The sequence below is a fragment of the Schistocerca gregaria genome, chromosome 1 (assembly GCF_023897955.1).
Source record: "Schistocerca gregaria isolate iqSchGreg1 chromosome 1, iqSchGreg1.2, whole genome shotgun sequence".
NCBI classification, from domain to species: Eukaryota; Metazoa; Arthropoda; class Insecta; order Orthoptera; family Acrididae; genus Schistocerca; species Schistocerca gregaria.
The window spans coordinates 763,493,580-763,517,084 of NC_064920.1; the positions used below are offsets into that span (position 1 = coordinate 763,493,580).

At 46.0% G+C, this 23,505-nt stretch overlaps 1 protein-coding gene across 2 annotated transcripts in view; it reads right to left on the reverse strand.

Annotated features, from left to right (window-relative positions):
- The window catches only part of LOC126268025 (colorectal mutant cancer protein), a 585,914-nt gene that overhangs the window by 356,906 nt on the left and 205,503 nt on the right, over window positions 1–23,505 (reverse strand). For both annotated transcript variants that reach the window (XM_049973446.1, XM_049973454.1), the window contains exon 3: window positions 16,235–16,389. In XM_049973446.1, the coding sequence (XP_049829403.1) occupies window positions 16,235–16,389 (155 nt within the window). The remainder of the gene's footprint in view (window positions 1–16,234; window positions 16,390–23,505) is intronic.

A 23,505-nucleotide genomic window follows, 5' to 3' on the forward strand; every position in this document is an offset into this window, starting at 1 on the left:
TGTGTTTCGGTTGCTTCTATGAGGAATACCGTCCGTAATACTGTTCTAGCACACCAGGCGATGCAATCGATCGCGAGTAACACGACTCTGTAATATACTCTGTAACAAATGGAATAAACATTGGAAGAAAGTTTGCTGTAATGATTAATTTATTAAAGAAATTATTACGGCGAAAACGAGTACCGCATTTTTGTAGTCTTGCATGACATATACTATTAAATTATATTCTGTACAATGAAAGGAAAATTAAGTTCATGGGTGGGATCTGTACTCACATCACTTGCATGTTGGCCATCAAATTTAGCCCCTGCACTACGATTACTTGGCCGAACCATGTTTAAAGTTACACGTACAGGAGATATGCATAAGACCTCAAGATCGATTTTCTCGGAAACTAGGGACCGTCGCACGAAAAACCGCTAGCCAGGTACTCAGGATAAGTCCCTCTACAACATATCCAAGTATCATCAGAATCCGTGATTAACAGGGCTGACTGTCCCCTTGTCTGACACCACTGAGTCCAGAGAGAGCGTCAACTACGCAAGCGCTTATTCTTCCGCCAAAAACGGGTATAAACGGACAAACGGCTCCACTAGCAGTTACTATTCGAACAATAGCTCAACACAACGTCACGGCCGTGTCTACAGTCGCCGCCAAGAAGAGCCCAACTGGACATTCTACACGTGATCGCAGTTATCGTTCATTGGATTCAGGACTAGACCAGAGTAAAAGACAGATTACGACATGAGATCGAAGTCTTTCGCATCGGCACTATTCTGTAAAACATTCTCATACACCTTGACGCGTCAGTTAAGGGTAAGACCTCTAGCTTTCGACGATTATCCCCATCGTCTTCGTCAAGAGCAACTAACTTCGCTCCTGACAAAGAGGATGGAGGCAACTATCGAAAGCTCAATGTTTTACCCCGAATTGAAGAACTGCGAGAATGTTTTATACAACAGATCGGTGCAAGTGAACATTTAATTCTGTTACGCACCATCTTAATACTAAATTTAAGTCGTATAATTTTTCTATTAATAAATTACTACTAACCTGTGTTGTGTAGATTTTTCCATAACTGTTTCCTAGGCCTGCTTGGCCATGTGATGAGGCAGTATACGAGATGCGACAATAAAGCAATGAGACTTATTTTCTTTGCAAGATGTGGCAGGCTTGCGTAGGCACCATATATTTCACCTTGGTCTACAAGTTACTTCTAGTCCAAGCGGCACATCAATGTAACTACTCAGTCGTGAGTTGTGCAGTAATAAGTTAACACGTGTTTGTGTCTCGCATCACGGAATTGGAACCGCATAATATTGCGCAACGGTATGCCATTTCTTTTTGCGTTAAATTGGGTGAAAACGCGACGACAACTTACGGTAAGCTCCAGAAGGCTTTTGGAGAGGAGGTTGTGTCAAGAGCTCTAGTTTTTTGTTGGCATAAAATGTTTAGTGAAGGCACAACGAATGTTTAAGATGAAGACCGCAGTGGACGACCATCAACCTCACGGACGGATGTCAACTTGGCCAGGGTGCGTGAACTCGTACGATCTGATCGAAGATTACCCGTAAAAACGATTGCAGAAGAACTGAACATCAATAGGGAAACGGTTCGTCTAATAATAACTGAAGACCTTGGTATGAGAAAGATTTGTGCAAAAATGGTCCCCAAAAATTTCACACCATAACAGCGAGAAACACGAAAAATGTGGCAGCCGATCTGTTAGAGCAAACGGAAATCAATCCAGAATTGTTGAGCCGTGTTATCACTGGTGATGAAAGTTGGTTTTTTTCTTTACGATCCAGAGACAAAACACCAAGGTTCTCAATGGTGCTCAAAGGGATCATCCAGACAAAAAAAAAAAAAAAGGAAAACCACGTGTCCAAGTCAAAAGTAAAATGCATGCTTATGTGCTTCTTTGATTTCAAGGGAATTGTTCATAATGAGTAGGTGCCTCCTGGACAAACAGCTAACCAATATTACTACAAAGAAACTTCAGAAAGGCTTCGTAAAAGAGTTCTTCATGTCCGTGCCAACACTGCTGATAATTGGATTCTGCATCACGATAATGCGCGCCATCCCATACCGCTCTGTCAGTACAGTAATTTTTAACTTCAGCACCAATTTCAGTACTACCACAGCCACCTTATTCACCAGATGTCGCTCCGTGCGACTTTTTTCTATTTCCAAGAGTCAAAACGGCGGTCAAGGGACACTATTTTCAAACAACACAAGATGTCCAAAAAGCTGTGACGAGAGTCTTGGAGTATGCTGCAGAACATGAGTTCCAGAAATGTTACCATCAATGGCAGAGGCGCTAGAAAAAGTGTGTGCAACCAGAAGGGAACTACTCTGAAGGAGACAGCATTAAACTTGACTAAAACGGCAAACAAGATTTTTTTCACATCACTCTCATTACTTTATTGTTGCACTTCGTAGTTCCTGCGTGCGAGCTACTTAACTCATAACAACTAGTTTCAGTAATAACGGGGTCTCTTCCTGCCACCTGTTTATGTTTGACACAAAGTGCATTTGCTGAATTCCACACCCACAAGGATCGGCACCTTGCTGAGTGATACTTGCTTCCCTTCCCATTGTAGCACGTGAAGAGTGTTATGTGTTGTGGACCACTTTGTCTGGTGGGTACATTTGCCGAATGGTCTATTGGGCACTTGACAACTCATAACAGAGCAGAAAGTTATTGCATCAATTGCGTCTCATCTCCTCCAGAGCCTTCAGAACTGCATATAAACCGAGGTGACAAACATAAGACAGCGATATACACATACTCAGATGGCGATCGTAGCGTGTACATAAGGTATTAAAAGGCGGTGCATTGGCGAAGCTGTCATTTGTACTCAGGTGATTCGTGCGAAAAGATTTCCGATGTGATTGTGGCCGCACGATGGGAATTAACAGACTTAGAACGCGGGGAGGTCACCGGTCTCATCGGATTAGGGAAGGATGTCGGCCGTGCCCTTTCAAAGGAACCATCCCGACATTTGCCTGGAGCGATTTAGGGAAATCACGGAAAACCTAAATCAGGATGGCAGGACGCGTGATTGAACCGTCGTCCTCCTGAATGCGAGTCCAGTGTCTAACCACCTCGCTCGGTTTTGAACGCGGAATGGTAGTCAGCGCTATACGTATGGGACATTCCATTTTGAAAATCGTTAGAGAATTCAATATTACGAGACCCACGGTATCAAGAATGTGTCCTCTCACTACGGACAACGCAATGGCCGACTGCCTTCACTTAACGACCAACAGCAGCGGCTTTTACCTAGAGTTGTCACTGCTAAAAGACAAGTACCATCGCTTAAAATAACCTCAGAAATCAATGGAGGAGAAACGACTAAAGTATCCGTTAGGAGAGTGCGACGAAATTTGGCTTTAATAGGCTGTGGTAGCAGACGATCGACGCGAATGCTTTTGCTGACTGCACTGCATCGCCTCTGGCGCCTCTCCTGGGCTCGTCACCGTATCAGTTGGACCCTAGGCGAATACAGAACTGCGGTCTGTTCAGATGAGTCCCGATTACAGTTGGTAACAGCTGACAGTAGAGTTCGAGTGTGGCCAGATTTCGCGAAGCCACGGATCCAAGTTGTCAACAAGGCACCGTGCAAGCTGGTGGTGGCTCCATAACGATGTTGGGCGCGTATATGTGGAATGAACTGGGTCTTCTGGTCCAACCAAACCGATCATTGACTGGAAATGCTTATGTTCAGCTACTTGGAGACTCTTATGGAGCCATTCGAGATTGGTTTGAAGAACTATCTGGACAATTCCAGCGAGTGTTTTGGTTACTCAGATCGCCTGACATGGGTTCCATCAAACATTTATAGGACACAATCGAGAGGTCAGTTCGTGCACAAAATCCTGCACTGACAACACCTTCGCAATTATGTGCGGCTACAAAGGCAGCATGATTCAATTCTGCAGGTGACTTCCAACGAGATGTTGAGTCAATGCTACGTGTAGTACCTGCAATGCGCTGGGCAAAAGGGGCCGACACGATATTAGGAGGTATCCCATGACATTTATCATCTTAATGTACAACTGGATGAAGGACATAAAATCGTCTGAAAGGAGAATCCCGATGACACTGTCACTGGAATTTACTGAGCAGTCGACAGTTTGGCCACACTTGCATCCATCATTGTGAAAGAAGACGCTCTAGTCTGTTTTTGCATATTTCAGAGGAAGACCAAGTGCGGAACGTTCAGTCACAACTAGAGATCGGCAAAACTGTTCTTTTCAGAGATCGGATCAGAACTGTTCACTAGCTGAAATGAACTAACTCTTTTTCATGACTCACGACTCATTCACAATAGAAAATAAATGGAAGGCACATTGCCCTTTAATCTTGGTTTATTCCAGTACTATACCTGTATTTTGATCTTATTTGATCCTATTTTGAAGTAACACAGATAATGAGTAAGAATTTTGTATTGTTTATTGAAAGTTCCTCGATATGACAAAGTTTTTGATTACTGATTTATTTTGCACTATCGTGGTTTTTTGGGTGATCGGAAAATGTTGTAACTTGAGATTTACATTAACAATGTATTTGGCTATAATGTATTAAAATTTCATGAACCTCATACAAATACATCGCAAGCCATATATTTTTAAACTGAACGTTACCTTCTGAAGACGCCTAAAATCGCAAAATCCGTACCAGCATAAGAAAAAATATATAAATTTGACTGTAAGACTAAAGTGCTGCAAATAGCCTTACGCAGAATAAAACATGGAAAAATTGGTGTATCACATTTTGCGATACGTTTATCGGTTCGCTCGTAATTAAAGTGTAAATTCGAGTGTCCATAATAAAAATCCTATAGTAAGAGGAGTCATCAGGAACCTAATCTGATCAGTTTAAACAAATAAAAATAAAATAAAAACAAATGATGTATACATAACGTAATAATGTAATATACATGGCGGTATTACTACGAAGAACAATATCCAGTAGAGACGAACTCCGATGCAGAGGCGCTGAGTCAAGCAGGTCGAGCCGCGAGCTGTATTACTGCCTGAGCTGAGACCGCAGAGACCAGAGTGACACCTGAGTTGCTTTGCTCAAAGGTCTGGCTAGAGTCGAGAACGGTGGGATGAGCGTTGAGCGGGCGAGTTCCGAGGGTGGGGGGAGCGGTGAACGGCGGCCAGTCACCCGCTCCGAGACAAATCGTCCGTTCTCTTGCGAGCAGGTTGTTGCAAGTAGTTCTTATGTTCTCCGCTAGAAGGCTCTCTGTCCCGTTGCTCGCATCAACTGCCCAGAGGGCAGGACGTGCTTCTGAAACGATCGCCGACGGAGTGCGATGCTAAGTTAAGCTGCGCCAGAATCCAGACACTGCACGCGGCAGAGAAAGCACAGAGACAAAGCCGCATATGTGAAACACAAAATCCAATGGGGCACTGCACAATGCACGCAGCCAAGGTAGAAGCAGGGCAGAGGCCGGCGCTGGCTGTGCTGTGTGGCCTACAGTGTGCTCTAACCAGCAGAGGCCCCGCTGATATGCTCCGTCTCTCTCTCTCTCTCTCTCTCTCTCTCTCTCTCTCTGCTGTGGGAAACGTTTGGAGCTACCGTTCTTTTTTTCTGAATCACTGATTGTTCACTCCTTTGAAAGACTCAACTCTATGAATCAGTTCAGGAGCTGATCCCCCATCTCTAGACACAACACACTGCCGATGCACGACTGAAGCTTATTCTGCGCCACGACGTGGAGTTTGCAATAACAGCCGCAGCTCATCCGAATACCTGAGCAGGCTTGCGTTACTTCCACGTTGGCCACCAGCGCCAGTGAAAGGTGACTTAATGAAAAGCGAGTGCGCGGCCTGCGTTCCCCGTGGAAATGTTTAGTGCGGGCGTGCTCCTTTTTTTATGAGCGACGAGCCTCGCGGGAGCCGTAAAGCGGCGCTGTAATTGCCAAAACAAACACGAGGCGCTGTAATCGGCAGGCATTCGAGGCCTCCGCCGCCCTGCCACGTGTCCGCGGCCCGCCGGCCCCTGCCCTGCCCTGCAATCACAGGCTTAATGTGTCGCGCACTTCACCCCTCAACTGCGCGCCGAGCGGCTCACATTTTCCACCGTAATCTGCCACAGCTTTCAGATAGCATCTACACGCTTCTGGACCAGGTTTGCCGTTACAAACGAGCTGGAAACTGCTTTGCAACCTCATTACCTGCCCATCGCTTCCCTTTCTACTGTTGTCGCGCAGGTATGAGCGCGGACTGGTTGTCGCGATTCTATCTCTTGTTAGATACTATACTATAGTAGTCGGCGTGGGTGAGAAAAGTTGAGTATAACAAAGCGCACAACGACGCGGTGACCGGTAGAACAAACTGCAGTTCAGAGTCGTCGGTAACGAGTACGGCCACGTAATGGGCGGGTAGCTTCAAAAAGAGTCCCAAACACAGCAAGATCGTCGTAAGCCTGCAAGATCAGTCTAGAATGAGTAAAAAAAAATGGTTCAAATGGCTCTGAGCACTATGGGACTTAACTTCTGAGGTCATCAGTCCCCTAGAACTTAGAACTACTTAAACCTAACTAACCTAAGGGCATCACACACATCCATGCCCGCGGCAGGAATCGAACCTGCGACCGTAGCGGTCGCGCGGTTCCAGACTGAAGCGTCTAGAACCGCTCGCCCACACCGGCCGCCGAGTGAGTACAGAAACAGAGGAAACGGTAGCATAAGGAAAGGCCGAACACTGTATCTAATGGAGCGGTCTGAAGATGTCACGTCACTACGGGCAAGTGCAGCGCTTGAGCTCGCGCGCTCTATTTAACCGCAGAAGTCTGTCCCATTGTAAATTCGGGCTTGAGCCTTCAGACTCCACGTTAATACTGCAGCTTAGTGGTAAATCTGAATTACTGCCGAACACTAGAAACTCAGTGTTTCAAACAGACGCACATTTCTGACGTCAGTTTTTACAGTCTCTACATCTATGCCCAGCTGATATCTCTCAACAGGCCGCAGTAAGATCACTGCGGTTAAGCTTCAGTATAGACTCGAATTTCTCTCATTTTACCGTTATGGCTCTTTTGTGTGACGTACGTACGAGGAAGTAACATGTTGCCTCATTCATTTACCAATAGCCGCTCTTGGAATTTTAACAGCAGATTTCTGTCATGCACAATGCCTGTCTCGCAGCTTCTCCCATTCGAGTTGGATGAACATTTCCTTCATGCACCTGCGCATACTAAACGTGCCCGTGACCATACGTGCAACTCTTCTCTATCACCTCTGCTAACCGTACCAGGTAAAGGGTCCCAGAATGAAGAGAGGTATTCACGAATCGGTCGTAAGAGTGTTTTCCAAGCTACCTCGCTTCTGGCTGAACGACAGTCTCTTACGATTCTTCCAACGAACCAGTCTGGAATCTGCTTTTTCTATTAGTTCTATGTGGTCGTTATACTTCACGCGTTTACGTACGCATACACCCACATTTTTACCGTTGTCGCTGTTTCCAACGCTTGATCGCCATTGTTTAATCGACCAGTAATGGGTACTGTCACCGCCTCTCCCCTCCCCCTCCCACCAATTTACAAGCAGCACGATACCTCTGTTTATGTTAAGGGTCAGCTGGCACTGGCTTTCATCTGCAGGTGTTCTGTTTTTAGCATCAGTTTTCTGGCGTTGGGACTTTCTAAACAAAATTATACAGATCGGCCTCGCGTAACTTCCAACGTTGAACTGGCTCAAAAATGGCTCTGATCACTATGGGACTTAACTTCTGAGGTCATCAGTCTCCTAGAACTTAGAACTACTTAAACCTAACTAACTGATTTTCTCTGCCTCGTGATGGCTGGGTGTTGTGTGTTGTCCTTAGGTTAGTTAGGTTTAAGTGCTTCTAAGTTCTAGGGGACTGATGACCATAGATGTTAAGTCCCATAGTGCTCAGAGCCATTTGAATTTGAAACCTAACTAACTTAAGGACATCAAACACATGCACGCCCGAGGCAGGATTCGAACCTGCGACCGTAGCACTCGCGCGGTTCCAGAATGAAGCGCCTAGAACCGCTCGGCCACACCGGCCGGCCAACACTGAACTAACCGTGAGCATACGTAGTCATCATCAAAGCAAAGAAAACCTCGCGCCTTCTTTATACTTTCATCGCTTCCCACCCCTTCCTTCACAACCTGGCCGCGCGTGGCGTCAGGTGGACTTGCCAAAGCGACGGTGTGGGTGGAGGAGGTGGGGTTGGTACGCGACATGATCGCCGACTGCCGGGCGCGAAGTACGGTGCCTCAGTGCTTCTGCCTCCTCCGTCGCGTGCAAAGTAGCTCTCGGCCGACGTTGTGACTACATCACTGCGTCCCACGCTTTTCTGAGAGCGAAGCCACTGTCTCTATTGCTCACACCGTCGACCACTCGTATTGCACAACCTCTCTCAACAACACAATTCCAAAATGCCGTTTTCTGTCTTAGCACTACCGTTTGTCCAATTTCACTGAACCTCCTGTAACTATGCAGTGTTCCACAATCGCAGATTTTGTTGGTTGCTTGAGCTCGGCGTGACTTTTGTGCTCCTCTCTGATTCCCTCTCAGGTAGAAATTCACCCCCTTAACGACTAATCTCTTCGATTTCGTCCTTACATCTACAGTCTTTCTCTTCAGTGGAGATTATTATAAATATACGGATGGCGTCGCTATGGGATTCCCTATGTCACTGGTTGTGACAGACTAATCCACGGAGGGAGAAATCTGTGGAGAAAGCTGCAATGAAGCCCACACGTTTCTCCAGATATTTTGATGACACATCTGAGGCGTGGCCACACGGAATGAGAGAATTCAGGAATTTGTCCAACATCTGAACACTCTGCAGCCCAGCATCAAATTCACTTTGCAGGTGGAAGATAATGGCAAACTGCCCTCTATGGACGTCCAAGTTAAGCGAAAAGCGGACAGCATTATGGGACACAGCGTGTACAGGAACGTCACCCACATTGATTAATATCTCTGCGCTTCCAGCTGCTTTCATCCTTCAGTGTGACTGTGTGCTACCTACACTGGTCCACAGGGCCAGTGCAATATCGGACAAAGAAAATCTAGCGTCGGAACTCAACCACCTTAAGGACGTATTAGAGAAGAACGGACAGGCGGGGGAAGTGTAACGTGCTTTTAGGCAGAAGATGCAAGCCCAACAAATAGAACAGAAGGATAATACAGTAACATACACTCCTGGAAATTGAAATAAGAACACCGTGAATTCATTGTCCCAGGAAGGGGAAACTTTATTGACACATTCCTGGGGTCAGATACATCACATGATCACACTGACAGAACCACAGGCAAATAGACACGGAAACAGAGCATGCACAATGTCGGCACTAGTACAGTGTATATCCACCTTTCGCAGCAATGCAGGCTGCTATTCTCCCATGGAGACGATCGTAAAGGTGCTGGATGTAGTCCTGTGGAACGGCTTGCCATGCCATTTCCACCTGGCGCCTCAGTTGGACCAGCGTTCGTGCTGGACGTGCAGACCGCGTGAGACGACGCTTCATCCAGTCCCAAACATGCTCAATGGGGGACAGATCCGGAGATCTTGCTGGCCAGGGTAGTTGACTTACACCTTCTAGAGCACGTTGAGTGGCACGGGATACATGCGGACGTGCATTGTCCTGTTGGAACAGCAAGTTCCCTTGCCGGTCTAGGAATGGTAGAACGATGGGTTCGATGACGGTTTGGATGTACCGTGCACAATTCAATGTCCCCTCGACGATCACCAGAGGTGTACGGCCAGTGTAGGAGATCGCTCCCCACACCATGATGCCGGGTGTTGGCCCTGTGTGCCTCGGTCGTATGCAGTCCTGATTGTGACGCTCACCTGCACGGCGCCAAACACGCATACGACCATCATTGGCACCAACGCAGAAGCGACTCTCATCGCTGAAGACGACACGTCTCCATTCGTCCCTCCATTCACGCCTGTCGCGACACCACTGGAGGCCGGCTGCACGATGTTGGGGCGTGAGCGGAAGACGGCCTAACGGTGTGCGGGACCGTAGCCCAGCTTAATGGAGACGGTTGCGAATGGTCCTCGCCGATACCCCAGGAGCAACAGTGTCCCTAATTTGCTGGGAAGTGGCGGTGCGGTCCCCTACGGTCTTGGCGTGCATCCGTGCGTCGCTGCGGTCCGGTCCCAGGTCGACGGGCACGTGCACCTTCCGCCGACCACTGACGACAACATCGATGTACTATGGAGACCTCACGCCCCACGTGTTGAGCAATTCGGCGGTACGTCCACCCGGCCTCCCGCATGCCCACTATACGCCCTCGCTCAAAGTCCGTCAACTGCACATACGGTTCACGTCCACGCTGTCGCGGCATGCTACCAGTGTTAAAGACTGCGATGGAGCTCCGTATGCCACGGCAAACTGGCTGACACTGACGGCGGCGGTGCACAAATGCTGCGCAGCTAGCGCCATTCGACGGCCAACACCGCGGTTCCTGGTGTGTCCGCTCTGCCGTGCGTGTGATCGTTGCTTGTACAGCCCTCTCGCAGTGTCCGGAGCAAGTATGGTGGGTCTGACACACCGGTGTCAATGTGTTCTTTTTTCCATTTCCTGGAGTGTATGTGCCGTACGCCGGCAAAGTATCAAACAAAATCGGCATAATCTTGGCTCGACGTAAGATTAAATGCGATATCCGTCTATCTCCCAAAACGCGTACACTATTACGTACGGTGAAAGATGACTTGGGAGTTCGTATACCGGGTTTATACCGTGTACCTTGCAAATACAATGAGGCATACATCGGGCAGCCTGTGCCGACAGTTGAAGGAAAACGGTAGGGGCATAAGAGACACACAGAACTCCAGCAACCGACAAAATCTGTGGTTGTAGACGATTGCATATTTACAGGGTACACAAATGTGAACAAACGGTTATGCTAAGGTAGACCTCGTCGTTTTGGGATTGTTTTCTAAAGAAGGTTGTTAAAATACGAGTGGCCGACGGCCTGATCAACAAAGATAGTGGCTTCACACTAAGTAAAGCGCGGCACCCACCGGTCAGTCAACAGTAGTCACAACGTCGGCCAACAGGGACTTTCACGCCCGACGGAGGAGGCGGAAGCACTGAAGCACCCGACTTCGCGCCCAGCATATTGCCTGCGATAGCGTGCACGTCAGGCTCCCCCCCCCCCCCCCCCCCCCCTCACTCAGCATTCCTTCCTACCAGGCAGCGATCTGGTAGAGAGGGAGGTGTGTGGAGCGGTAAGAGTATGTGGGATTTAACAAAGACACTCATTGCACAGGTTATCACATTAAGATGACAGTACGATACAATGTCTAAATATCGCGTTTCGTAAACGACTGCACGTGGGTGGACACCCGAGAGGAATACAAACAGTTGATTCGCCGGAAAAGCTTAAGCGCACAATAATTTTGTAGCTAGGACGTAATCCCACTACGTTCTTGTAAAATTTTAACTCCCCATCGGTGTTAGTAGTTAGACCAACACGACATTTAAAATCTACTTTTGCAATCGTTCGTTTAATTGTGAGCATGAATAGTATGTGTCAGTAAAGTAACCATTCCGTTCCTATATCTTTAAAGTTTGAAGTTTGCATATTTCTGGTGCCGACTACCTGCAGAGTTCGATATTGACAAGTTTGAAGTCACAAGTGTCGTAACTGCTCAGACGTTTCAGCAATGAAGCATTCTACTTAAGAAAAAATTGTCTCCAGCCAACGTAGTGCTGGCGCTGTTGTGTTCGGTGCATCGATTTCTTGTCAGGAGTACCGCCTTTCAATATGAGAAATTACTGTCATACTGATGAGTCTCGACAATGAACATAAAAAGCTTAGATGCTACGCCGACCAGACCTTCCACAAAGTAAAGCTAAGAGACATGGACACCGTTAATATGGTCCGAGCCGAAAGATCTAAAGAACAGATCCAAACTATTGCTCAAACTTGTCCCCTTTTTCTGCCGCAGACAAATAATTGAAATCTGTCACCATGAGATCACTAGTTATACCTCGGAGGAGTTTGGAGTGATGCAAAAATGTGCGACTGATAGGGTAAGTAATATGTTTCTAAATCTCGGTTAGTTTCCAGTTTTTATTCACGTTGACTTAATAAGGAAATATGACTCACTTATCGCTGATGTCGACTCTAATATTTCATGATCCATTACTATCAATAAAATGGAGTACAAGAAAAAAGGGCAAGTTAGCCACAAAGACAAACGTACAGCAATATACTAATGAAGCACTAACACAGAAGTCTACGTTTGAGCAATGGGCAGTACTTTAAAACTGCTTGTGTGGGTTTAATATGCTCGTCCCGATGAGGTCGCCAGCAGTTTCTATTGATACAAGTTAAATTATACAGTTCCACAGGCTTCGAATATTTGCGCTTCTAACCCTAGTCCCGCTACTGGCAGTTAGGACTGATAACACAAATTCAATAACCATGACAGCAGCAACTACAGGCAAATACAACTAATGTCGATGTTCAGCATAACAGAGTCAAATACCGAATCACATAAATATACATTCAATTACGTTCACCCTTTACGTTCCACTGTTTGCAAACAGAAAAACGTTTTTGCAATATACGACACTGATTCTCATTAAGTCCTTATATGACTCCTGCTCATAGCCTACGAGTACACGTGGAGTAACGCGTGACGTGGGGAAGTGATGTATTTCATAAACGGTTAAAGCTCGATCGTCGTAAAAAGACTTTTGACACGTGACAGTAGACAAAGGGACAGGTATATTTCTGTAGATAGTACGTTACCACGAAACATACAGTTTTAAAAGAAGTGGGACTCTTGAAAGTACGAATACGGCAATACGACATCCTTTAAAGTCTGTAATGGAACTCGGCGCCGAACGTGTTAAACACTAAATCCAAGACTGACGGTTTAGCACATTTTGTCCTCGGATACAAGTGCGTATCGGCTAACAAGTCGAAGCTGAGCTGCGCTGGCACCCTTAACATTTAAAATGTTTCTATTTCATCGCTGAATAAAAGATTCGTTCAGTCACAAAATCCTGGGAAAATGCAGTGTGAGAACCCATCTCGTTACGTGATATCGGTCAGTGTCAGTGGCTGGAACACCACAGGAAGGTAGGTAGCCGTCTATGAAACTACTGAGTGGTGACGTGAGGGCGCCCTAAAAACAACTGAGGCCCTCACGAATACTAACTCTATTAATGGCGAAGGCGAGACAGTAGCTTCCTTAGCAAGAAGAGCCCTTTTTCCTTAAAAGTTAATCTAATTTTTCCATTCACGTTTCTTCATCAACAACTAAGTGTTAAAGTCTTTTTTTTCTCGTCACTCGTAAATTATAACAAATCTTACGTCAGTTAACAAATACAAAATCTTAGGTCACTTAAGAAATGTTTTTCATATTTCCCCTCCTACCGTACTAAAACTCCGGCTGTAACAAATAATCACTTCAGAGTGGTAAAAAGCACGTAAGAGTCCAGATAGCAGATTGTTATGTCACATTTCTTCCTCTCTCTCTCTCTCCCTCTCTTTTTTACAAACCTCCATTTCACAAACATATTACCCATTCATACAATTTCCTAGGTATAAGGAGCGATCAAAAGTTTCAGTTTGAGGACGTTGCCGCAGCGTATATGCAGTCTAGCATGACTTGGACGCGTGTATGTAAGCACCTACTTATAGGCAAGGGATCAGTTGTATGGCATTCGTGTATTTCTTACGTGCGTGCGGCAAATGTTAAAGTTAACTATGGCGACGTTATTACGAAATTCGTCCAAACAAGGACAACGTGCTGTTATTCTTTTCTTGTGTGCTGAAGGGCAAACAACGTAGACATCCACCGGAGAATGAAGAATGTGTATGGGGCAGCATGTCTGTCGAAAACAACTGTTGTGGTGTGGAACGCCAAGTTCATGATAACGCGTGCCCCCATATCACAAATGTCGTAACGCAGAAGTTACGCCAACTCAAGTGGGAGACTCTCGAGCAACCGCCATATAAGCCTGATGTCTCGCCACGCGACTGTCACGCCTTCAGTCCGTTATAAAATGCCTGTCGGACGAGAATGTGCAGCAGGCAGTTACGGACTTCTTGACACAGCGAGTCACGGTGTTTCATCAGACGGGTATCTTCAACCTGGTGCGTCGGTGAAATGACTGCCTTAATGCTCACGATGATTTTGCCTGAGTGGCATATCGCATCTGCATTCTACGGTTTTCGAACGCCGAACTTTTTGATCGCCTCTTATACTTTACGAGTAGCATCATGCAGTTGGTTGTTCTTTTAGATGAAGTTTAAGAAGCGAGCGTCCATATGTGGGCAGTGCATCATTACGTTACGTTGGAGGCAGCCAAAGGCAGCATAATGTTGTGTAGCTGATGAGGGGCTCTGCGGTGGATGACTCTGTATTGCAGAAGGTACGAATAGCTCAAACTCAATGGACGGTCCTACCTTCAATCTTTATACAAGGGTAATCCCAAAAGTAAGGTCTCCTACTTTTTATAAGTACATAGACCTGTTTATTTCTACAATGGTTAATATCAGTTTACAGCTTGAACATTTAGTTATTTTTAGACCTAATCACCATTTCTGTCTTTGCATTTTTGTAGACGCTGTGTCAGTTTTTGTATGCCCATGTCATACCAGCTCGCCGCCATGCTGTTCAGAAAGTTATGAACCTCTTCTTTCACCTCGTCGTGCGAGCTCAATCGGTTTCCGGCCAAATGTTCTTTTAATCTAAAGAACAGGTGATAGTCACTGGGCGCCAAGTCAGGACCATAGGGTGGGTGGGTGATTATGTTCCATTGGAACTGTTGCAGGAGAACAACGGTTTTCTGAACGATGTATGGGAGAGGGTTGTCATGGAGAATGTGTACGCCCTGTAATTCCTCTTCTCCGGTTCTGAATTGTGCGTTTGAGTTTTTTGAGAGTCTCACAGTACCTGTCAGCGTTAACTGCGGTCCCAGCGATTCAGCTCCGACGACGATGTGAAAGAAGAGGTTCATAACTTTCTGAACAGCATGGCGGCGCGCTGGTATGACATGGGCATACAAAAACTGCAACAGCGTCTACAGAAATGCTTCGAGAGAAATGGTGATTATGTCGAAAAGTAGCTAAATGTTCAAGCTGTAAACTGATGTAAACCATTATAGAAATAAACAGGTCTACGTACTTTAAAAAATAGGAGACCTTACTTTTGGGATTAACCTCGTATCTGTTGACCACATTACGTGAAACTAGCAGGAAATAACTACTGCTAATAATCTGCTCGCTTTTCTTCGAACATCTACTGAATACGCCACAAAATATGAATTGCTTGCAAGAACTTTCTGCGTTTCCCTCATGTGGTTTGGAATTAATTAGGCCTTAAATTTATCCATGTTATATGGGAGTTATTTGAGGGCTGCGAATGTATTACAAGATTGTTATGAAATAATGTATAGTGCAACAGTCACTTGTTACTAATAGTTTCATGTAAATGCACCTGATGATGGCAGCATGCTGCCGCCACTCGTCGTGCTAATGAGATATTAGTGACAAGTGAATGTTTCAGTATAAATTATTTCGTAAATATTAATTAAATGGTCTGAAGTGAAAATCTACAGAGTGTTTCAAAAGTGAAGATCAACTTTCAGAGGTATGACAGGAATGACCATTCGAAACAAAAAAGTCAAGTAGACATGGGCTCTAAAACGCGCATCTTACGAGCTATGAGCAATTCTTGGTCTTCAATACTGTGAAACAAATCTCTTCTATCGCACGCTGTTTGCTTTCCATATTTTGGGAAATGATAGAAAAAAATGTCGCGTAAACATATACTCTAAAATGCATACGTTAAGAGCTACGAGTACTTTTTCATCTTCGCTACTCTTCTAACGAGAAAGTGCTCATAACTTTTAAGGTATGTATTTTGGAGCAAATGTTTACTGGACTGTTTTTCTCTTGTTTTGGTCCATACTATCACACCCCAAACTATGGAAAGCAAAGAGCTTGCAGTACGAGAGATCTGTTTCACAGGATCGAAGATCAAGAATACAGCGTAGCCCGGAGTCTAATTTAAAAATTTGACATATTTTTACGACCGAAATGAAATCATCTCGTCGTAACGTCACGAGTACTGAAAATAAACGGGCGCTCATGCCGTCTTAATTCCCACGGTTGCTCACGCAAGACGCCTGGCGGTTCCTTTCTGGACTCTAAAGTGAAGTACTTGACGATGGGATGCTGACGCTGGGTGGCTGCAAAGCTGACGCACCTTGTTGGCGAGGTCCAGCATGGAGGCAGGCGACCCCGCGGTGAGCGAGCCGCCGGCGGCCTCGACCAGCTTCTGCAGCGTGTGCGGCTCCGGGCTGAGGTCGCGCGCGCCGGAGTCGAACTCCCAGCTCTCGTGCTTGCCCGCCGACGCCGCCCCTGCAACACAGCCGCCAGCGTCACACGTCGCTCAGCGCCGCGCGGGCGCGCTTCCGTGCTAGCGCCGTTCCGCGCGTTACCTCTCTACTGTGTATCGAAAGTGGGTCACTTTAAACAAATACACGATGAGTACACCGTCTTTTCCTCATTACAAAACATTCTTATTATTATTCGTATGGCTTACATACATTTTCTATGTTCTAATTTTAAGATTTCAGATATAATTATATTAAATTTTTTGCCTCCAGTTGCATAAGCAAAGAAATTTTACCTAGCTTTCGGCTATAATAATGCAGCCTTCTTCAGAAATGTCACGATATAAAATTAAATTTACACAATTTTATATTGTGACGCTTCTGAAGAAGGCTACATTATTATAGCCGAAACATAGGTGAAGTTTCTTTGCTTATGCTACTGGAGGCTGAAATCTAATATAATTACATTTTACAGTTGCTGGTCCTTTTGCACCACGCTAAAAATATTCAGATTTCAGATATACACTGAAGGGCCAAAGAAACTGGTACACCTGCCTAATATCGTATAGGGCAACCGCGAGCAGGCAGAAGTGCACGTAACTAACGTCTGACGTAGTCCTGGAGGGAACTGACACCATGAATCCTGCAGGGAATACGAGTACAAGGGGGCGGAGATCTCTTCTGAACAGCACGTTGCAAGGCGTCCCAGATATGCTCAATAATGTTCATCTCCGCGGAATTTGTCAGACGGGAAGAAGTCATCGTCGTCAACGAAGCTGCGACGAAAGCAAAGAGAGCTTCACTGCTGATTTAAACTTAGCCGAAGCGTCACAGACAAACAAAAACTAAACAACCCCAAATTAGGATAAGGAGGGCTAGGCACGAAGCGTCCATCAGATTTCAAAGTGAAATTTTATGTATCGATTTCACAGAGAATCCTAATAAGTTTTGGTCTTACACTAAATCAGCAAACGGGTAGAAGCCATCTGTCCAGATACTCTGTGACCGTAGTGGAATTGAAAGAGAGGACGAGACAGAAACGACCGAAATACCAAACGTCTTTTTTCCAAAACTGTTTCGTAGAGAAAGAGCGCTCTGCAGTTCCTCCTTCAAATCGTCGCACGAAGTACAAAATGGCAGATGTCTAAATATCTGACTAAGGGATGAAAAGCTACCGAAATCGCTCAACAGAGGAAAGGCCACTGGACCTGAAAGGATACCATTTCGAGTCTGCATAAAATACGTGAAAAAGCTTGCCCCTCCTCTAGCAGCAATGTGCCGTAAGTCTCTAGAGGAGCGAAGCAGGTCATTCCAGTATTCAAAAGGGGTTGTCTAACACACGCACAAAACTAGAGGACTATGTCTCATAACGACAGTCTGCTGTAGAATTTTGGAACATGTTTTATGCTCGCGTGTGGAGACATTTCTGAAGACCGAAAATGTCCTCTTTACAAATAAAAATGGGTTCCGAAAACGGCGACCGTGTGAAACCCATGTCGCTCTGTCTGTCACTGTGTCACTGTGCTTCGATTGCTACTACGGACTCGACGGAGGGCCAGGTGAACGTCCCCCCCAAAACAATAACTGTCCTAACTGGCCTGTATAATGGCGCGATGTAGCCGTTCGCCTGCACAACGACGTCTAGTGAAACAATAAAAGTGATTCATCCAACTTGGCGATACGTTCCTGCTGATCCACGGTCCAAGCCAAATGCTCCCGTACCCAGTGCAACGACGTCGTCGTGCCAATATGGGAACACGACCTTCAGTAGCAGCTGAACGGTGTGCTCCGAAACACTGACGCTTGCTCCAGCATTGTACTCTGTCGTCAGATCCGCCACAGTTCGCAATGGCAATGAAGTGCTGCTATTAAATAATATGTATCTGACAAGTAATTATTTATCGATGAAAGAACAATTATTTCTTTGTAGATGGCCGAAAGTGGCTAAAAGAAGTGTGTGAGACATGTTTGGTTAAAAACAAAACTATTCTGATGTGACAAAAGTCATGGGGTACCACCTAATATCGTGTCGGATGTAGTGCAGCAGCTCGACATAGAATGGACTCAAGAAGTCGTTAGAAGTCCCCTGCAGAAATATTGAGCCATGATGCGTCTATAGCTGTCCATAATTGCTAAAGAGTTGCCGGCGCCGACTTCAGTACACAAACTGACCTCTCGATTACTTTCCATAAATGTTCGATGGGGTTCATGTCAGGCTACCTGGATGGCCAAATTATTCGCTCTAATTGTCCAGAATGTTCTTCAAACCAGTCACGAACAATTGTGACCCAGTGGCATGGAGCACTGTCATTCTATCGTTGTTTGGGAACATGATGGCTGCAAATGGTCTCCAAGTAGCCGAACTTAACAGTTTCCAATCAATGATCGATTCTGTTGAACTAGAGGACCCAGTCCATTCCCTGTAAACACAGCCTAACCGTTATGAAGTCGCCAGCAGCTTGCACAATACCTGGGTCCATGGACTCGTGGGGTCTACGCCAAACTCTAACCCACCATCAGCACTTCCATCAGAAATCGGGACTCATCTGACCAGGCCAGAGTTTTCCAGTCATCTAGCGTTCAACCGATATGGTCACGAGCCCAGGAGGGGCCCTGCAGGCGATGTCGGCTGTTAAAGGAACACGTGTAGGTCGTTTGCCACTATAGCCCACTAAACGCCATACTTCGCTGCACTGTCCGAACGAATTCGTTAGTCCTACGTCCCACATTGATATGTGCTGTTATTTCACGCAGTGTTGCTTGTCTGCTGGCACTGACAACTCTACGCAAAAGCCAATAGTCTCGGTCGTTAAGTGAAGTCTGTCAACAACTGTGCTGACCGGGGTGAGATGAAATGCCTGAAAGTATGATATACTCGGCACACTCTTGACTGTGAATATCTGAATATTGTATTCTCTAACGATTTCTGAAATGATATGTCCCAGGTGTCTAGCTCCAACTGCCGTTCCGCAATCAAAGTCTATTAGTTCCCGTGATGCGGCCATAATCACGTCGTAAACATTTTCACAAGACTCCTCTCAGTGCAAATGAGAGAACAGCCAATGCACTGACCGTTTATACGATACTACCGCCATCTGTTAATGCGCATAAGGCTATCCCATGACTCTTGTCACCTTAGTGTAAAGTTTCAGTTGTGGAAGTGGAGTAAAATCTTTTCTTGTTGTATTCGCGGGCTTTGTCCTACGATGGTAGTCGCACGTCAATACATCCATGACGGACAGACTGCGGAATTATCAGGCGCCTACCGTCGGCTACACAACACCGCTAGGCACGCACAGCTTATCAATCATAACACAGGCCGCTGTACGCCGCACGTCAACAAACACACATCGACCCGCCAAACTGTTAGGCATACAGGCAGGCATGCTTCTTCGGGCCGGGACAGTATGTCCACACCGAGCTTACCATAGTATTAACTCTAGCGCTCAGTCTACTGCAGTCATCAGACGAGATAAATGGCTCAGCTACTCCGGTGTTTGGGTCATCTTGGGAGCATGTCTGATCTAATTCAACATCAAAGAGCGCTGTCTACCGATAGCGCGACTGGCCGCTTGTAGCAGACATGGTTGGTTGTCATCCCTTCTCCAGAGCTGGCGGATTAGGGCGGGACTTAGTGTAGTTTTTTCGCTGCGCGCCAAAGTGTTCACAAGTTAGCCTGCGGCTGGCTGTTTGGTCAGGTACATAAGTGGATTTCTGGGAGATTATAAAGAGGTTATCTGATAGAGAGTGAGCTGCGCGGGGTAGCCGTGCCGTCTGCGGCGTCTTGTCACGGTTCGTGCGGCTCCCCCCGTCGGAGGTTCGAGTCCTACCTTGGGCATGGGTGTGTGTTGTCCATATCGTAAGTTAGTTTAATTAGTGTGTAAGCCTAGGGACCGATGACCTCAGCAGTTTGGTCCCATTGTCTTTACCACAAATTTCCAATCTGACAGAGAGAGAGAGAGAGAGAGAGAGAGAGAGAGAGAGAGAGAGAGTTGATATCCAAATTGCATTCGGATGCATTTGATCAACAGTGAGCGTGGGATACCATCTTGCAATTACCAGTCGGAAGGAAGATTGTGGTGGGGGTCTGAGCGCTGAACGGTGTGATTAACAGTGCTCTTACATGATTAACAACTTAGACAATCGCCCTAGTGTCCCCTAACAAACAATATTCAGCCTTTAGAGAACGTCCGGCAGACCATCTCAGACAAGCTTGTAGGAAGACGTATACCTATATCTACAGCAAGGACAAACCCTCCAGCACTGCTTGCCTACTACTGACAGAAAGTGAGACCATTCCACAGCATTATCAGCCACTGTAAGGAACCTGATGGAGCTAATGGTGAGGAAAGAATAATGTTACGCATCTTGAACAGTTGAACGAATTAAGTCAGCAAGAAAAGGAAAGTTTACAGAACTATGTGCGTTTGGGAGGGACGAATCAAGCCCTTTCATCGCCCTTTTGTAAGAAAACAGAAATACAGACCCATGTTGGTAATTCATTGCGGATAAACATCGAATGTACCAGCCATCTTTCAATATAATGAAGTCGCCTAGTCCTTAAAGGAGTGTAGCTGAAATCTCGACAGCTTCCTGTGAATAATATCATATCATTTAATCTATAATATCCTTAGGTTAGTTAGGTTAAAGAAGTTCTAAGTCTAGGGAACTGATGACCTCAGATGTTAAGTCCCATAGTGCTTAGAGCCATCTGAACCACTTTTTCCTCAGGGTGGAGAGAGGAATAGGTTTGGGAAACTTGGAAACGAGGGATAAGTTACTCACACTCTCTGATAAGAGGTAACCACTTGTGAGGACTTCTCGCACATACTTGGAATTTCATCTTCTGACCAGTCTTCCTGTCTACTTGTATAAGGGGCTATCAAAACCGATACGCCATTCTGTCAAAACCGTCGTCATCATTAAGGCAAATCATTTCACCGTCGCACGGGGTTGAAGATACCCGTTTGGTAAAACATCGTCTCCTGCTGCGTGAAGACGTTCGTAACTACCTGCAGCACACCTCGTTCGACAGGAATCGTCGACCCTTTAAAGTCTTTTTTTAATGGACAGACGGCGTGATAATAATATGGGGGCAGACCAGAACTAGAGGGTGGGTGCTCGAATGTCTCCTACTGGAGTTAGCTTAACTTCCGTGGCACGACATTTGCGATAGGGAAACGTGCGTAATCGTGAAGCAGCAGCAGCCCTTGTTGCGCACCATTCCACAACGGTGGTTTTCGACAGACATTCTGCCCCATATACGTTCTTCACTATCCGATGGATGTCTATCGGTTTTTTTCCTTCGGCAGCCAAGAAAAGCACAACAGCACGTTGGTCCTGCTTGGACACATTTCGTGATAATGTCACCATAGTTCACGTTTCCGCACTTACCGCCCCCGGAAAGACACGAATTCCTCACTAATCCCTTGCCTCCATGTCGGTGCTTACGTACCAGCATGGGAGTCGCGCTACGTTAATTATACGCTGCAGCAACGCCCTCAAACGGAAAATTTTTGATCGCCGGGTTATGACTCCGTAGGTTTTTCATTAAATTTTTCTCTCGATATGCCGTATGAGACAGCTCTTAAAATATTGATCCCATTGTTACAAAAATGAATGAGTCGTCGGTTTTGGTATCAGTACAGCTACAAAATTAGTATCCATAAATTTTGAGAGTGGGGAGGGGCAGGGTGACCAAGAACCTAAAACTTACAAAATATTACTCATCAACATATACAATTGGGAAAAGAAACATGGAAGTGGGTGTGTGAATCTACAGGCACACTCAACACTCCTGACACCGCATTTAGTACAACGCGATATGAAACACTTGTAAATGAGACGGCAAGCGGCTGAACAGCAGCACTACAACTTTTCTACACAGATGTACAGCACGCGGCTAGGCTGTGCCGCTTTGTCTGCGAGTTAACATCGACCTCGCGCACGCGCTGCAGTTTTCTGGGCACGCAGCACGGAGCCGTCTCCCTAGAGGACCAACACCACTCCATCGCCCCTTTCCCAGCCACCAGCCTGGCTAGTGCTGATCCTCTTCTCTCACCATCTACGACACGCACATCTACAGCTACGCACGTCAGTGTATGCTACATGGAGGAACTTTTCCCTCACACCACAAGTATTACTTTCGACACCACTAGAGTTTGGAGCGAGGGGGAAAACCACAAATTTTTCCTTTCGTTTAAGCGGCGGAAAATATTCGAGGCAGTAGGCTTCTGGATAACATTAAAGTGCATATGAATACAACTGATGTCATAAGCGGCATCTTGCAAAAACCTACTCACAGCGGCAAGCGAGGGATCCGTGCCACAAAAGTGCTCGTACCACAAAAAAGTTACAGTTGATTAATCGCTTCAGGTGCTAAAAAGTTCTTTACGTCATTCACCGAATTATTTCAGCTTTCATATTGAAGCAATCTAGCGGAATGCTGGCCGCGGTGGCTGTGCGGTTCTAGACGCTTCAGTCCGGAACCAGGTTCGAATCCTGCATCGGGCACGGACGTGTGTGATGTCCTTAGGTTACTTAGGTTTAAGTAGTTCTACGTTCTAGGGGACTGATGACCTCAGAAGTTAAGTCCCATACTGCTCAGAGCCATTTGAACCATACGATAATTACAGTCCACACTGGACCACTGTGAGTAGATGCACTTTAACTGAGGCGTTCTCTGGAACAACTGCAATCCACATCAGTCACTCTTACATATTATGGTATCACATCATATATTCTGAGGGCATAATATTTCGTTTACATTTGACTGCACTTTAGTCCATGTACGACAGTTTGAAATGAATAAAAAATTATTTAAAACGTTCGCTGCTCTGTATCTCAATATATTTCAGTTAAGTCGTTGTTCCAGAGAGAGCCTCAGTTACAAACGACCGGTACGATACCGAGCAGAGGCGAACGGCGAATCTTTGTAGCGACGATTCAGGATGCAAATGGGGAAATTCACCGACATCATGCTAGTGTCGTGGCATTTATGAGGAGTTTTGGCGAACGGCGAAACCGTGATCATGCGGTAAGACGTTGGATGTCCACGCCGCATCGTAGACCATGGAGGTCGAAGGCTTCCCCGCTCTTTAAAGCAGGACAGGCGGCTGTATATGTCGGAGCACATCGTTCA